Below are 18,184 nucleotides of genomic sequence, written 5' to 3'. Positions count from 1 at the left end.
GTGTTCACCTCCTCAGGGATGTCCTGCGCCCCTTAGACTGCATGGTACGGCTGGATCTCAAGGGCGCCTACCTGGTCATTCCAATTTTCCCGCCTCACTGCCGGTTCCTTCAGTTCATTTGGCGGCAACAGACGTACGAGTTCACCTCTCTTCCTTTTGGCCTATCCTCAGCCCCTTGGTGCTTCACCAAGGTACTCAAACCGGAGGTGGAATACCTGAGGGTTTGAGGTATACGAATGATAGTGTATCTGGAGGATCTGCTCCTGATGGACCAGTGCACATGCTAGTTGGCCTCCCACCTCAATGGCAGTGGATTTCTTTCAGAGCCTAGGCTTTGTAGAGAAAGAGAAGAAAAAAAAAAGAATCGCTCTTAACGCCTGCTCAGAGCGTGACATTTCTAGGTTTCGGAATAGACTCCACCTCATCCTCTCTGAGTCTTCCCTCCAGGAAGGTGTCAAAGATTCAACACAAATTGAGGCACACTCACCAGACAACAGGTGTCTATCTTGGTCATAGAATCCGATGTCAACAGGGCAGGCTGGGGCGCCAGATGCGGTGCTGTCTCTACGGGAGGATTGTGGTCTCCATAAGAATTAAGATTACATATCAACTGACTGGAGCTTCAAGCAGGCTCATTTGCAGTCTGTTAATGCACAAAGCATTCCATCCAGTCAAGCGCCTTCCTAAAAATGGACATTTCGGCGGTCCATTATATCAATCACCTAGGGGGTACTCGCTCCAAAGCTCTCTCGGACCTAGCCACCAGCTTTTGGCAGTATTGTCTGGAACATCACATTTCTGTCATGGCGGAGTACCTGCCCAGCCAAGAGAACCATGTGGCCGACTTTCAATCCCGCAATTTCTGTCTTTGGAAGCTGGACCCAGAGGTCTTTGCGTTGTTGCACGACCGTTGGGGTCCCTTCTCGTTGGACCTGTTTGCCTCGAGATTAGACCACCAGCTTCCCCGTTTCTTCAGCTGGATGGCGGACCCAGTCGTTGTGGCCTTGGATGCTTTCCTCCAGGACTGGAGTCGGGAGAGGAGTTATGCCTTTCCCCCCTTCGCAATGATCACAAGGACGTCGGCGCAGGTCAGGAGACCGCAGGCAGAAGTGGTTCCGATCACTCCCCTTTGGAGATCGCAAATTTGGTTTCCAGTTCCATTGGAACTTAACTGGGATTCTCCAATCCTACTCCCCCAGTTTCCGACTCTCCTCCTGAATCCCGACCAAGCTCTGCTTCCACTGATTCAGGAGAGCTCGTTGTGGCTCGTGGCGGATTACAGGAGGCGATGGAGGTATCGGGTCTTTCGGAGAAGGCTGAAATCTTCATGTCCAAGGCTTGGGCAGACAGCACTGTCAAAAGATACAGATCTGCATGGGGCAGATGGTCCTGTTGGTGTATGCGACGGAGTCTTAATCCCCTGGACACAGATGTAGTGCATGTTCTTAATTTCCTAGCACACTTGGCTTCTAGCAGTTTAGCTTACAGATCAATAAATACCTTCCGGTCAGCCATTTCAGCTGGCCACATGCCGCTAAAAGATGTGGCGATTGGGGAGCACCCTCTACTGTGCAGGTTGTTGCAAGGTATTTTAAGGTATCTGACTTTCTCTTCACCAGAAGCCCGTTACTCAGCTCTTTGGGATGTAAACCAAGTTCTCAACCTGTTCCTCTCCTGGCAACCGAATTGATTTCTGCCATGGCAGGAACTCTCTGCTAAGCTAGCTATGCTGCTCTGCCTCATCTCTTGCCGCCGCGTCTCTGACGTGAGGGCATTAGACAGCACGGGCAGGATTTTTTCCCCTAACTGCGTGACGTTCACACTCCTTAGACGGACAAAGTGTCACTAGAGTCATCAATTACCCAGAATTTCCAGATTCTCCTAAGCTGTGCGTTGTCCAGTGCTTGAAGACATACGAAGAAATGACCAAGGAGTTTCGACCCCCGCGGAGCAACAGCTTCTCATTGCACTGCGTAAGCCCTTTAAGGGGATTTCTTCGCCCACCATAGCTAGGTGGATTCGATGGGTAATGTAAGAAGCTGGAATTACCCTGAGGATTTTCGGGGCCCTCTCGACACGAGGTGCAATGGCCTCCAAGTCATTTGGCTTGGGTGCCCGCTTGTAGGATATCCTCAACGCGACAGACTGATCTTCGGATTCTACCTTTAAGAGGTTTTACTTCAAGCCGGTGCTGGATATGGCTCACCTTGTGGTGAGCAAGCTTTGAACTAGCATAATCCTCGCCTCCGGTCCTGACATAGAATGAAAAATGTCCTAGCTATTGTGACAGAAAGTTCCAATTCTATTAAGGACTAAGAGGCGAGGATTATACCACCCTAGGGTTTTTACTTTGAAGATCGTCCTGCCCATATAAGAGTAAGTAATACTGCTTGAGTTGTGAGATTGTCTGGGTTGACGTATTGTGATTGTATTGCAAGATAACTACTTTCGCTGCACTTTGCCCACAGGTTTAGTGGTTACGTAGCCAGGTGGTGATAATGTCCCTCTGTCTTTGTAGGATCTGATGCACATAAACAGGATTCATGAAGGTGATCCAACGACTGACTTCGCGCGACAAAAGAGGGAGAAGGGCCAGTGAGGAAGGACTATGTTGGGCAGATGCGCCCCCTGATTGGAGCTAGCAGGACTGTTCCTTATTTGTATTATTATGAAACTTTCTGTTACGATAGCTAGGAAATTCTTCATTCCCTTGATACGTGAGTATACCTTACGCATCTTTAAAATATTTTTTTTTAAACCAGGGGATATTTGTAGGCACAATGACAACTGCATCCAATCATCTATCAACATGTTTCTGCCCATAGGAGGAGGCCTATAGAAGATTCAGGTCATTCATCAGAGTGATAAGTAAGATAAGTAGAATAAAGTAATTCCAATGGGTGTATTCTAAGCTATTTTTAACATCTACATTCCCATTTTATCCAGTTATCTGGTTTCGGTTTTCCTAGAGACAGAATAATTTATTACACAATATTTTCACTGGGAATTGTACATTTTCGTAATTGGATGTGTTAACCATCGGTGGTTGTGGAGGGTGCTACCTTGTCCTCCTTATCTCTCACTATGATTATATAGGTCATAGATTGATTAATGACAGCTAAAGTAATATGAATGAAAGTATTGACTACTTTTTTGACAGTTAAATTTAAACTATTTAATTCTAACTAAATTAATCTTCACTATCATACAAGCCTGCAAAGTCTTGAATTACTTGCTTTAATTCTTGTTTTAGAGTCAGTCATCGTAAGGTGTTCAAGGTAGATAACTGAATGATAATCAGTTTCTTTCTTATTACTAATTGCAAGATATATTTTTTTATTACTTTCAAACTAAATGTACATTGATTGTGGGACTATTGTAATGATTTTAATTAGTCTTACACAATAAATAATTACCTATTCAATATTTCTGGCTGAATGGGGAATAGCACACATAACAAGGAACACCGCAACCTTAAAAGAGAGATAAAGGTTCCAAATCTGCAGACATTTTTCAACTACCGCCCACCCAACAAAGCCAGTGAGGGGAGAGCATTTGTTGTTTCCCCCATGTTGCCTTTGGATCGCAGGTGGGAGATGGGGGGCAGCTGCTGCGACAGCCCCCACAGCTCTGCTCTCACATCCAGGCCCAGTGTTTCTGGGCTAGAAATGATCAATCAGGCCAAGTAATTTCAGGACCAAAGATACTGGGAATGTTAGACTGGTCAAGAGAGGTAATCTCTCCCCAAACCCCTCCCCCCCCCCCCAAAGAACACCATGCAGCAAACTTGTCATGAAAGCCATGGTGGTTATATACCTGAGCAATGATGCGTTCTCCATCTTGGTAGCTCCTCTCTCCTATCACATCCACAATCTTCATTCTCTCAGACATCTAGAATAAAAGAAACAAAAAAAAGTAGGAAAGTTTGTATCTTTTTAACTGGTAACATGATTTTCTCAGTTCAATTACATTGGGATAACAAAAAATATCAAGGAAAATCAATCAAGAAAACAAGAACAAACAAAAACATAAGCTATAGCGGATAAAGGAAAAGGGTTAGGGAAAAATATACATAAAACATAAAAACAAGACTAGGCAAAGCCATTAGGTCCGGCATTGGCTGCCAGTCTTCTGACTGTAAATGTATCCAGTGAAGCAGTAAAGAACGTGCCAGGGTTGACTTTGGATGTGGAAGCCTGGACAACCAGAATCTCTGTGGTGAAATGCTGAGTGAGGAAAGCTGGGTCTCCAAAAGTGGAGCGATGGCAATAGGCAATTGTCCAGTGCACAGGCGCCCCTGTGCAAGGCTTGCCCGAGGCCCCGAGCAGGACATCAGTGAGGGCTTTGTTAAAAGGGAGAAGTAGTTCTAAGGCGGTGGACTCCAGGATTAAGCACTACTTTCTCATACCAGTTATCTTCAGCCTTATCAAGGGGGTTGGTATAACCGCAAGGATCTTCAGATACTCCCCAATCATACTCCTCACCAGGCCTGTTTTAGTAAGAAAGGCCTGTCTTAGTAGAGGTACGACTCCAGTATAGATGATACTACACAGACATCTGAAGATGTAACAATTGCTGTTTAAAACTGTGCTCTTACATTAATTCTGTGATTTCGCTCTAGTTATGATTGTAACTTAAAACATCCGCATATATTATGGTGTAATTGGATAATATCTGCACACTGGATACTTGTATAACTTGCTCATATAGTGTCTCTCTCTCTCTCTCTCTCTCTCTCTCTCTCTCTGAAGGTCGAGCGAGTTCTGGCTGGCACAGAATCAACGATCTGGCTCTGTGTCGGAGTCGGGTATGATTATGGGGTCGAGGCTACCGTGAACAACATTGCTGGAACTGGCTTCGGGGAAGGTTGGGGTCTTGTGTTGGTTGGAGTCATTACAGATCCAGAACTCGATCCAATCGGTCCAACCGTGGCCGAGAGTGGACCTGCCGGCAGGGATCCAGTGGGGGGAAACCGCAGAGCCCATGGGGCCCGAAGGCACTCCACAGGGTTCGTTAAGCCCAAACATTAGGTGCCGGGTCTCATAAAATTCTCAGAGTTGGGCCGGGGTCGATTTAGGAAATTCAAGGAGATGTGAAGCGTACCAGAGGCAGGCTCCGCATGGGAGCTGGGCCTAGAGTGACTTTGTTGCCGTGCCTCATCCGAAGATTTGGACTAATGCAGTAAAGTGAAAAATAATTTCAACTTCCTTGATTATTTGTGGGGCTTATCCTACAACTAAGTGTGATAATGAGCGCCTGGAACAAATCTACAAATGGGCCTGGGACCTTCCTCGTGACCAGGACCTGAGCATAGTGGAGGAGACCGGTGTTGGGAGACAAGGAGCTTAAAGTCCTCTGCGCCTTGGGGTTCATGGCCCAGCAGTCCTCAAAGGTCTTGAAGTCATGGTCCGACTCCAAGCACCAAAAGCAAATCAGTCTGCGACAGAAACCACACAGCTTAATCCCCACCATTTTTTGAGGACATACTTTTCCTCTATTCAACTTTACTCTTTCGAAATTAAGGTTAGCCTTACAGCAGTACAGAGAGCTTGAGCTGAAATGATGTATTATTAGTAAAACTGCAACTTCAAATAAGAAAAAATACCCGGCATCCGCGATAGAGGATGTAACTGCATATACAAATAGCACATTTCACTTCTTAAATATACATCATACTACATGGATTTAAAGTGTTTCAGGAACTGCAAACACAGGCAGGAATATTCTACATTCAACACTATCAATGAAGAAACTAAAATGCAGACGTATGCATTTATCAAATGCCCACAATAATCGAAGTTTATGTATAGGAAGCCAAAACATATGGATATTCTATAGAAAATAGCAAATGTCAAGCCAGTTTGTGTTCCCACATTTTACCCAATTAAACTGCACATGAAATGCCTAAGAACGTGACTGGAAAGACAAAGAAAGAAGTTTGGAGAATTAGGCTAATTTTTGGGAATGGGTTGCTGCAATGGTTGGCCGCCAGCTGGGTAGAACTACCAACTCCAGACATTTCTGAAAACTGCACATCTGGGAGCAGTCTTGGGTGTTATGGTTAGCCTGACCACCACCAACTTGTCTTACCCAGTATACCGTGCAAATAGACAACTTCGATTCAAGAAACTTCTGTGAAACATTTTTGGAATTTCTGATGATCATCAACAGTCACATCATTCAGTGTTCCTACAGTTCTACTGATAAAAACAAACAAGTTATTTACTTCCGATAGGGCTGTTACTGGTGAATATTTTATCTAACTGTAAATTCCTCACATTGTGAATAGTCCAAGGCGCCAGACTGGATCTAGAGAATTTCTTCCTATCAATTCCCTTGCACGCCAGTAGGTCGTGTTGTGCGGCTCCATGGTGACACCATCAGGCCCCAAAAGTAATGCTGGAGCCAAATATAACCACCACCCCTGAACACAGACGTTAACTTCTTTCTGAACTCTGTTAGCTATTTTCTACAATCCCTTAGCATTCATTGATACTGCGAACTGCAGAAAGAGCTGATCAACAACTTGATGGTCATTTGTGCACGTAATGCAAAAGCTCAAACCTATTTTGGGATCAAACAATCGCAACTTTCTTTCACATTTAAGGGATGAGCTAGGGCAAAGAATGCCACATGGGTGGAAAGGCATCAGAACCTGGGCAAGAATGCTGGTCAATAGCACCAATTGTCTGGAAAAAAGGTGCTGTATGGTTGCTGGAGACACAACTCTGCAACTCACTCACAAGATGACCTGATATTGCTATGAGAAAGACTTTTTTCAGTCACGAGATAGAGGGCAAATGTGCATTGGCTCAAAAGGGGTGCACATCAAGCATGTGAAAACCAAACTAAGGTCCCATACTGTGGCATCATAAAATGTTTGGGTGCAAACATGTGGAGCAATCCTTTCAGAAAACGCATCACAATAGGTGAAAACAAAGGCAATCAAGCCCAACAAATAACCTTTAAACATGGCGCAGCAAAGCTTTTATGGGCCAAAGATAGCACAAAAAGCAACACATCCAACAATTTTAGCTGCAGGGATATACACCAAGTCACACACTTCTCCCAATATCCAATGTAAATTTTTTTTGTGGATTGATATCTGGCTGCTAAGATGACATCCACTACCTTAGGAGGGAGGTTGGAAGCAGTCAACTGTTGTTCAATTTCAATGCAAGAAGGTATAAGTTGTGCAAAAGATGATGTAAGGCTCTACTATGCTGCTGCAAAAGGAGGTCAGCTCAAAGCGACAGCCTGATCAGATGACAGATGCTCATGCCTAGAAGTTATAGATACCGTAATGTCCTAGCCCAATCCTGAGCCACTAAGATGACATGGGCCCACTCAATTCTGATTTTCTTCAAAACTTTGGGCAGAAGAGGTACAGGTGGATGGTAATCATGAAGGCCAAGCCCCACTCAAGGTAAAATTTCTCTAAGGGAGAGTCTCTTTGGGAACTCCAACACGCAAAAGAGCGGGCACTGCGCATTCTCCGTGGTGGTGAAAAGCTCGATCCAGGGTTCTCCATATTGTTGTAGAATGCTCTGTGTCACCTCCAACTTTAATTACCATTTGTTGTCCGCTAGGCTGAGTTTGTCCGGTCGGGCAAAGGGTCCCACAGCATCCTATTTGTTGTAATACCAAATGGCGGTGTGATATCAATGAGAACCTGAACTAGCCCCCCCTTGATGAAAGGAAGGCTGTATGTATCAAGCATATCGTGCATAACCCCAACAGATGTGGAGGTGGGTCTCCTTAGGAAACCAGAGACCTCGGATCTCCACCTCTCCCAAGATGGTACCCCAACCCAGCAATGATGCATCTGTTAAGAACATCAAGTCTGGGTGGTGTAGGCAAAGGGTTCTGCCACCAGTCCAACTGCTGTTTGAACAGCCACCAATACAGCTCTTTCACATTCTCCTTTGAAAGCTGGATGAAATTCAACATGTTTCTTTGGTGCGGAGTCCACTGGAAGAACAATTGTTACTTACCTGTAAACAGGTGGTTCTCCAGTATTGGTGTCTTTCATAGATTCACATGCTTGAATATTCCCCGTCGTCGGAGTGGGAGTCCCACGGTAAATAATATAGCAATATATACAGTCATAATATATATATATACATATATACATATACATAAGTAATCATATAAAACAGAGATAAAAGTAAGTGATAAACAAAGAATGTCCCTATATGAAATCTCCATAGAGATACATGGAAAGAGAAAAAAGACATTCGCAGTCTATCTCTGTCATTATATTAGTCCAAACTACGGCCAATCAGGCGTCAGCCCCTCTCTAGAACCTTCTCCTCAGAGCTCCTCACCTCAGATTTTCGTAGCACCAAAGTGACTTTAGAGTGTATGAGGAGAAGAGAGCCTCTGAAGGGAGGAGTGAGGGTCGCATGTGAATCTATGAAAGACACCAATACAGGAGAACCACCTGTTTACAGGTAAGTAACAATTGTTCTTCTCCAGTTTTGGGGTGTCTTTCATAGATTCACATGCTTGAATATAGAATAGCCAGCAGTAACAATTATTATTGTTTCCATAGTTATAACAGCACTAAACAGTTGTAATGCCAATCAATATCCTTATATATATGATATTACTGAATATCTTTATAAGTGTAAATGAACCATTATCTCAACAGTAAATGGAAACAATATGGAGGAGGGAAGGAAGAGGCTCACCTTATTTAAAAAGATTGCGAAGCACTGCCTGCCCAACTGCAGCATCCTCCTCGTTTAAAGTTGCCAAGCAGTAATGTCTTGTAAACGTATGTCTACTTGACCACGTAGCTGCTCTGCAGATCTGATGTAAAGGCACTCCAGCAAATAATGCGGTTGAAGAAGACATCGCTCTAGTGGAGTGAGCCCTCACTGGTGACTGCAATGGCTTGTTTGCCTTCTGATGGCAGAAGACGATGGCTGCTGAAACCCAACGTGCAATAGTTGGTTTTGTCACTGGACGTCTCTTGTGATAGCGTCCATAAGCTATGAAGAGTTGATCAGTTTTCCGTACAGAAGCTGTTCTGCTGATGTAGAACTTTAAACATCGTTTCACATCCAGGGAATGTAATCTCTGCTCCGCAGGAGTTTGAGGATTAGCGAAGAAGGTTTTCAAATCACTGGTTCGTTAATATGAAAGTCTGAAGGCACTTTAGGCAAAAAAGTTGGATTTGTACGCAACACTACAGAATCTGGTTTGAACTGTAGGAAAGGCGGATTTATGGTAAATGCATGAATGTCACTGACACGACGTGAAGACGTTAGTGCCAGAAGAAGAGCCACCTTCCATGTTAGATACTTCAACTCTACCTTGTGAATAGGTTCAAACGGTGGCCTCATTAGTTGTGCCAATACGATGTTTAGATGCCACAATGGAGGCGGGCGTCTAACAGGAGGAAATTTGCGAAATAACCCTTTGAAGAATTGATGGATAATCCTTGAAGAACAAAGGGACGTCGAACCATCTTGACGGAAACGGGAAATTGCCGCCAGAAAAACCCTCAAGGTTGCATGAGACAATCCGGAGTTAGCTAAATGCAAGAAGAAAGGTAGCAATTGTTGTGGCGTGGAGTGAAACGGGTGAACCCCATTAGCTGCACACCAGTGGCAGAATCTTTTCCACTTCCATTTGTACGTTTTTACCGTAGAAAGAGCCCTCGCCTGAGCCAAGATGTCTCTACAGTCCTGTGGAATGTCTAAATGGGCAAATTCACAGTGCTCAGTGTAGGAAGGTGGATATCTGACTATGGTTACCCCCAACTTTTTGCCTAGTGTCTAGCTGGTTTTTCGACTTAGTTGGCCTGAGATCCTGCCATTCAGGGTCTCAGGCTGTCTGCTCTCTCTTTAAAATCGACTCCATGTACCCTAGGTACATAACCAATTGGTAAGGATCACCTTATTGGACCCCGTACAGTGTACCCTAGGTACCCAGGGCATAGGTGTACCCTAGGCCTCCCAGGGGCTGCAGCATGTATTATGCCACCCCTGGTCTGGCCTTCCAATCAGACACAACTGGCTGATCACTCAGCTGGGGCAAGGTCGTGGAATCACCCCTTGCTTAGGTGTAGTATTCCTATACCTACCTTATATATAGACACATGTGTACCTATCAGCCACTCCTATGGCAGGCCTTAACAATCCTGGAGGCAGAGTGCTTGGTAACATGTGAGATGGTGCTCTAGCATGAGCTGAGCCTGTCTGCAGCTTTCGGAACCATGTCCTTATAGCTGTTCTATGATATAGCCTACCATATACTCTTAGAGTGCCTTATAATCTTAAACGGTTATGGTAACTATGGTTTGACCCCCATACCATTTCTGGTGATGAGGATATTATTCCCCCCTTCTAGAGGGAGAGACATGTTAAAACCCTACTTTGCTGTTTAACTCTAACCAAAGCCTCAGCATCACAAAATGGATGCTGCTGCCACAGACAAGTCTGACCTCCTGCTGCTGGGAGTGATCCCGGCAAGGGAGGCTTGGACAATAGGTTTCCTGCTTGGGGAGGTGCTAGCACCTCCCCAGACAGACTTTAGTGTATTGGGGCAGGGAGGGCTGAAAGGAATGAGACATGCCTGGGGCACACAAGGTGTCCCATGCATAGTCCAGTTCAAACCGGTGCTGGGGCGCTCCAGCCCCAGTCCTGGCGCGAAACTGGACAAAGGGAAGGGGGTGTAACCACCCCCCTCCCAGGTCCCACCCATAAGGCGTAACCTAGCAGGTAACCCAGCCCCCCAGATTAGTATAAGAGTGGTAGCTGGGCCCCAGGAGATTAGATTATCCTGAACCTGCAACTTGAACAGAAACTCTGGACCTTCGACATTCGACGAAAGAAGAAGACTGAAGAATCTCCTTGTGGCCAAGGAGTGGCTACCCTGTGCAAACAGGCACCATCAAGAGACTACCCTTTGCTTTGCTAAAGTTCTACAAGGGAACGACTGCAGAGCCCGACCAGAGCCTTGACTTCCAGACTTCTCAGACCCTGATCCACATCCACAGCCGAGCTGAGATCCGTGGAGGCGACGAGAGACGTGGGACCGGCTACCTGGGAAAAGTGGCTAGTATCTTCAAGCGCAGCTTCTGAGGCACCCTCGAAGTTGTGCACCGGGGATTGAGAAGCCCCAACCCCAAGCACCATCTGCACCGAAGATCAGCCCCCCACACTCCACGAGTCCTGCGTGGGGCCCTTCTGCATTTTCCTGCTTGCCGCATCTGTCCGGTTGCTTGCCCGTTGGCTAGTGGCCTTTGTGACGACGCACCCTGAAATCTTCACTGCTGGTTTGGCTCCTCCAGACTGGCTCCCGCTTCTTTGCAAAAGAGAAGCACCCCAGACCTTCCTGGTCTGCACCAGAAGCAAGTCCTCCGTTCTTCGTGGGTTCCGCTTGCCAAGGCTTGGTGAGTCCTAGTCCAACTTCGACGCCGCCGACAGCAAGAGCCTTCGTGGGACAGCTCGCCGCCTGGTCCTGGTCGTCCTCGACGTTCCCTGGTCCTCGTGGCTGCAGCGACAAGCTTCACCCTCACCTGCAATCTTCACGACATCGCCTTCCTGGTTCCACGTGGTCACTGGCTAGTGACCTTGACTCTGTCCCTTCTGCTTGCAGGTCTCCTCTCTTCTTGATCCCAGCCTTGGGATCCACCGGACACTCTTCACTGACTGCCTGTCAGCAACTTTCCTTCAGGCATCCATAGAAGTCCACGACGAAACCCGACGCAAGTTCACATCTATGCACCCGCAGCCCGTGGGCTAGGTAACTTGGGTACTTCGGTGCTCACAAGGGTAGTGACTATCCTAGGGTCTAGTTTCCGAGTCTCGACTCTCTAGCTGCTTTAGAAGTGTCCTTAAACTGTTAATTGCTAACAACTACTATTTCTATCGACTTTTACGCATTACGCGTGAGTGTTTCCACTCTGCACCTGAATCCCGTGGGCCTCCCACATCCTAACTGTTGCTAGTTGTGAGAAGTTGGCCTGATGTATGATGTCACTAGTTATAGTGTACACCTTATATCAGTCCAAATACCCTTATGGTGATTGGTTGTAAAGTCAACCTTATAGACCAGCTATCCTAGTGGTAGCATGGACAAGAGCAGTCTTAGGCTAAACTCTGAATGGCATGTGAAGCCAGCTGTGATACCATATATAATCCCTTGAATACCAAATGAAAGGACACCACAACAGATATATATATAAAATAAAGTGTATTTATTCTAAGCAAACCCTCAGCACTCTTTATGAGTTTAGAGGTAAGTACAACACAGTCTTATTAGTGCATACAGTAAGTCACACAGGTAAGTAATACACTTAGGCCCTAGGGGCCACGCAAACCATATACTAACTAAGTGGTATAAGAACCACTGTCACGGAAATAGAATAGGCCTAGGCCTAGGGAATCGCTGGGGCTACACTACACTAGCGTTAGTTAGGAAGTGGGAGGCCCACGGGATTCGTGTGCAGAGTGGAAACACTCACGCGTAATGCGTAAAAGTCAATAGCAATGTTACAGTTTAGAAATAGATAGATTTAGGACACTTCCGGAGTAGCTAGGAAGTTGAGACTTGAAAACTAGACACTAGGATAGTCACTATCCTGATGAGCACCCAAGTTACCTAGCCCACAGGCTGCGGGTGCATAGGGGTGAAGGTGCGTCGTTTTCGTCGTCGACTCCTATGGATGCCTGAAGAAAGATGCTGACAGGCAGTCAGGGGAGAGTGTCCGGTGGATCCCAAGGCTGGGATCAAGAAGAGAAGAAACCTGCAAGCAGAAGGGACAGAGTCAAGGTCACTAGCCAGTGACCACGTGGAACCAGGAAGGAACCAGGCGATGTCGTGAAGAGTTGCAGGTGAAGGTGAAGCTTGTCGCTGCAGCCAGGAGGACCAGGAAGCGTCGAGGACGACCAGGACCAGGAGGCGAGCTGTCCCACGAAGGCTCTTGCTGTTGGCGGCGTCGAAGTTGGACTAGGACTCACCAAGCCTTGGCAAGCGGAACCCACGAAGAACAAGGGACTTGCTTCTGGTGCAGACCAGGAAGGTCTGGGGTGCTTCTTCTTTGCAGAGAAGCGGGAGCCAGTCTGGAGGAGCCAAACCAGCGCAGAAGATTTCAGGGAGCGTCGTCACAAAGGCCACTAGCCAGCGGGCAAGCAACCGGACAAACGCGGCAAGCAGGAAAATGCTGAAGGGCCCCACGCAGGACTCGTGGAGTGTGGGGGGCTGGTCTTCGGTGCAGATGGTGCTTGGGGTTGGGGCTTCTCAATCCCCGGTGCACAACTTCGAGGGTACCTCAGAAGCTGCGCTGTAAGTTACTAGCCACTTTTCCCAGGTAGCCGGTCCCACGTCGCTCGTCGCCTCCACGGATCTCAGCTCTGCTGCAGATGTGGATGAGGGTCGGAGAAGTCTGGAAATCAAGGCTCTGGTCGGGCTCTGCAGTCGGTTCCTCGTCGAACGTTTCACAAAGCAAAGGGTAGTCACTTGATGGTGCCTGTTTGCACAGGGTAGCCACTCCTTGGCTACAAGGGAGATTCTTCAGTCTTCTTCTTTCGTCGAATGTCGAAGGTCCAGAGTTTCTGTTCAGTTTTGCAGGTTCAGGATAATCTAAAGTCTTGAGGCCCAACTCCCACTCTTATACTAATCTGGGGGGCTGGGATACCTGCTAGGTCACGCCTTATGGGTGGGACCTGGGAGGGGGTGGTTACACCCACTTCCCTTTGTCCAGTTTCGCGCCAGAGCTGGGGCTGGAGTGCCCCAGCGCCGGTTTGAACTGGACTATGCAAGGAACACCTTGTGTGCCCCAGGCATGTCTCATTCCTTTCAGCCCACCCTGCCCCAATACACTAAAGGCTGTCTGGGGAGGTGCTAGCACCTCCCCAAGCAGGAAACCTATTGTCCAGGCCTCCCTGGCTGGGATCACTCCCAGCTGCAGGAGGTCAGACTTGTGTCGTGGCAGCAGCATCCATTTTGTGATGCTGAGGCTTTGGTCAGAGGCTAACAGTTGAAGTATGATTTTAACATGTCTTTCCCTCTAGAAGGGGGGAATAATATTCTCATGCCCAGAAATGGCATGGGGGTATTATTCCCGAGTGTTAGACACCTTACACGACATGTTTTGATAAAGCCAAACCATAGTTACCATAACCGTCTAAGATTATAAGGTACTTTAAGAGTATATGGTAGGCTATATCATAGAACAGCTATAAGGACATGGTTCCGAAAGCTGCAGACAGGCTCAGCTCATGCTAGAGCACCATCTCACATGTTACCAAGCACTCTGCCTCCAGGATTGTCAAGGCCTGCCATAGGAGTGACTGATAGGTACACATGTGTCTATATGTAAGTTAGGTATAGGAATACTACACCTAAGCAAGGGGTGATTACACGACCTTGCCCCAGCTGAGTGATCAGCCAGTTGTGTCAAAATGGAAGGCCAGGCCAGGGGTGGCACAATACATGCTGCAGCCCCTGGTAGGCCTAGGGTACACCTATGCCCTGGGTACCTAGGGTACACTGTACAGGGGCCAATAAGGTGATCCTATCCAAATGGGTTATGCACCTAAAGTACATAGTGTTAATTTAGAGAGAGAACAGCAGGGCTGTGGGTCTGATTAGCAGGCCCACAGCCACATCTAAGTCGTAAACCAGTAAAGCAAAAGCAAAAAGTGGGGGTGAACATAGAAAGCAGACCCTACTCTCCTACACAGGGGATTATATATGGTATCACAGCTGGCTTCACATGCCATTCAGAGTTTAGCCTAAGACTGCTCTTGTCCATGCTACCACTAGGATAGCTGGTCTATAAGGTTGACTTTACAACCAATCACCATACGGGTATTTGGACTGATATAAGGTGTACAATAGAACTAGTGACATCATACATCAGGCCAACTTCTCACACTCCGGTTCAAGCTGATAAGCTCAGTGAGGAGGGATTCGGATGACAAATTTTCCCCTTGCTCATTGTAAGTAGATCTGTACGAGGATGTAGAAGAATTGGTTCGCATTGAGACATTAGGAGTAACTCTGAGAACCATGCTTGCCGAGGCCAACGGGGGGCTATTAGAAGTAGATGGCAAGGTTGCCTCCGCATCTTCCACAGGACACGAGGTATGAGTGGGATTGGAGGAAAAGCGTAGGCAAACAGATTGTACCAGTTCATCAAAAGGGCATTGCCCCGTGATCCTTGGAGGGGATGCCAGCTTGCATAATCTCGGCATTACCGGTTCTCTGGTGTGGCAAAGAGATCCAGTTGTGGGCGACCCCACCGTTGAAATATTTTCTCCAGAGTTGGCTGATGTAACTCCCATTCATGGGTCGATGAGGAGGACCTGCTCAGGGAATCCGCTAGGATATTGGATACCCCCGGTAGATGAACTGCTGCAATCGTGATGTGATGGTTGAGAGACCAATCCCAGATCGACTGGGCTAGTCGAGACAGTTTTGGAGATTTTGTTCCGCCCTGCTTGTTGATGTAGTGCATGCAGGTTGTGTTGTCTGTCTGTATTAGGACTGATTCCCCTTGGATTAAAGGAAGGAAGGATTTGAGAGCCAGAAATATAGCCATGAGCTCCAGCCTGTTGATGTGCCAGGCTTTTTGGCATATTGTCCATTTTCCTTTGATTGATAGATCCTCCAAATGAGCACCCCATCCTTCTAGAGAGGCGTCTGTTGTTATTGTCATGTCTGGTACTATTGACAGAAATGAAATGCCTTCCATTAGATTTAACGGTTGTGTCCACCACTTCAGCGCCGAGTTCATCCGATCTGTGACGGTTATGAGATCGTTGAAAGAACCCGTCACCTGACGCCATTGAACATCTAGTTCTTCCTGGATGGGGCGTGTCCGTAATCTGCAATGAGGGATCAATGCAATGCATGATGACGCCATTCCCAGAAATGACTTTAACAGTCTTACAGAAACGGATCTTTTTGATCTGATAAGGGTTACCAGACGGAGAATCCTTTGAAGACGGTCTTGGGAGAGAAATGCCCTTGCTGACACTGTCTCCAAAGTTGCTCCCAGAAAACCCTTGTGATGAGAAGGCTGTAGATGGGACTTCGTGGCATTGATGGAGAGCCCTAAGGCGCAAAACACCTCCTTGCAAAGACGTGTATGCTGTCGAAGTTGCACTTCCGATTGTGATTTTAGGAGGCAGTCGTCCAGATATGGGAAGATCTGGACACCCTGGAGACGTAGGAATGCTACGACAGGGGCTAGCACCTTTGTAAACACTCGCGGGGCCGAGCGTAGGCCGAATGGTAGTACCTTGAACTGGAAATCCTTCCGACCCACTCGAAAACGAAGAAATTTCCGATGTTGCCGTAGTATGGGGATATGAAAATATGCATCTTGGAGATCGATTGTTGCCATGAAATCTCCTTGTGAGAGTAATCGCAAGATCTCTACAAGCGTCAACATGCGAAAGGATTGTTTCTTCAGAAACCTGTTGAGAGCCCTCAGATCTAGAATGGGTCTCCATTCCCCGTTCTTTTTGGTGATAAGAAAAAATCGGGAATAAAATCCTTGGTACTACCTCTATAGCTCCCTTGGCTATTAGAAGTTGAACTTGATGTAACAGTTCCTTGATATGAGGCGGTGGTGGTCCGGTAGGTGGTGTGGGTGGAGGGAATTCGGTGAACTCTAAGGTGTGACCCCTTTCTACAATGTCCAAAACCCAACGGTCCCTTGTTATGGAGGACCATTGAGAAGAGTACAGAGAGATTCGACCTCCAATTTTCTGGGACTGATCGAAGTCATTGTCTCTTAGGGGTGGAACCCCTATAAGAGGATTTTCCTCTGTAAGTCTTGGAAGACTGCTGTCGAGAGATTTGCTGTTGGGTATAGGAATATCGGTTGGAACCCTGGTTATAAGTTCGATATTGGTTGTTTCCTCTTCGAAAATTAGAGGAGGTGCCGCGTCCGCGTGCACCCCGAAAGGGCTGTTTTCGAAACTGTAATGTGCCCAGAGAGCGAGCAGTGTCCGTATCTTTATCGACTGGAGAGCTTCATCCACATGATCTCCGAATAAAGCCTCTCCGTCATATGCCATGTCCAATATCCGTGCCTGCACTTCCTGACGAAAGGATGTTGAGCGAAACCAACCTTGCCTGCGCAATACTGCTGCTCCAGCAAGTTGACGGAACCCCGTACAGGCGATATCAACTGCACAGTCTATTATCTCTGCAGATGTGCTCTCTCCCTCTTGGAGCAGCTTTACTGCTTCGCTCTTTGACGGTTCCGGTAGTTGATCAACTAGCGCTGATATATCTGCCCATACTTGGCGGTCGTAACAACCTAAGATGGCTAATGCATTAGCCGCTCTCACAATGGTAGACGCCATCGAGGAAAACTTTCGCCCTATGGCATCCAAACGACGTCCATCACGATCAGGTGGTGCAGTGATCGTAGATGCAGGGTTTTTAGCCCGACGTTGCGCTGCCTGTGTGACTGCAGAATCCGGCTTCGCTTGACCAGTGAGGCACGCTGGCGCTCCTACTGGTGATTTGTACTTCTTTTCTAATCTAGGCACCTGTGCCGGAAGACTATTTGGAGTCTTCATAATCTTTTATCCTTCCTCCCAAATGAATTCAATTATAGGGATTGTATGCGTTTGTTTATAAGGCTGATTCTTAAAATCGTACAAGAAACAATCTTCTTCCTTGTGTTCAGTTGTCAACTTGAACCTTTGTGCTGCCCTATCAATTAACTGGTGGAAACTTGCAATATCAACAGGTGGCGAGTCACCAGGTAGCACAGGAGAGGGAGATGGTGTTTGGGCATGATAGTCATCCCACTCCGCCATACCACCACCATCATCATCATCATCGGCATCATTGCCCCCATCATCGAGAATTTCACCATCCTCCCGGTCCTGTGGAATTTCTTCTTCATCAGTATGATGAGGAGGGAGTGTCCGGGTTGAAGAATGCCGTAGTGGTGTTGAAGGTATTACCACAGAGGGTATTGGAGCCGGCACCGGTTCCGATATAGTTGTTAGTACTACCGGAGTAGGCGGAACCACAGACTCTTGTGGTGATAAAGGAAACCTTCGATTATAGTCGTCCAACATGAGTTGAAGGTTAGTTATCAGCGACACTGGTAGTGTCGTAGTTTGTCTTTCCGTAGGAATTTCTTCCTGATAAAATTGCTCCTCATCATCACTACTCTCTTCTTGGCATTTTATTATTA

General features: G+C 46.9%; 1 protein-coding gene across 1 annotated transcript in view; it reads right to left on the bottom strand.

Annotated features, from left to right (window-relative positions):
- PRKAR2A (protein kinase cAMP-dependent type II regulatory subunit alpha) overlaps positions 1–18,184 on the bottom strand; it is an 826,119-nt gene that overhangs the window by 228,395 nt on the left and 579,540 nt on the right. The window contains exon 8 of the mRNA XM_085624357.1: positions 3,817–3,891. Within this exon, the coding sequence (XP_085480483.1) occupies positions 3,817–3,891 (75 nt within the window). The remainder of the gene's footprint in view (positions 1–3,816; positions 3,892–18,184) is intronic.

Source organism: Triturus cristatus, chromosome 9 (genome assembly GCF_964204655.1).
Source record: "Triturus cristatus chromosome 9, aTriCri1.1, whole genome shotgun sequence".
Lineage (NCBI taxonomy): Eukaryota > Metazoa > Chordata > Amphibia > Caudata > Salamandridae > Triturus > Triturus cristatus.
This window is presented reverse-complemented; position numbering and strand designations above follow the sequence as displayed.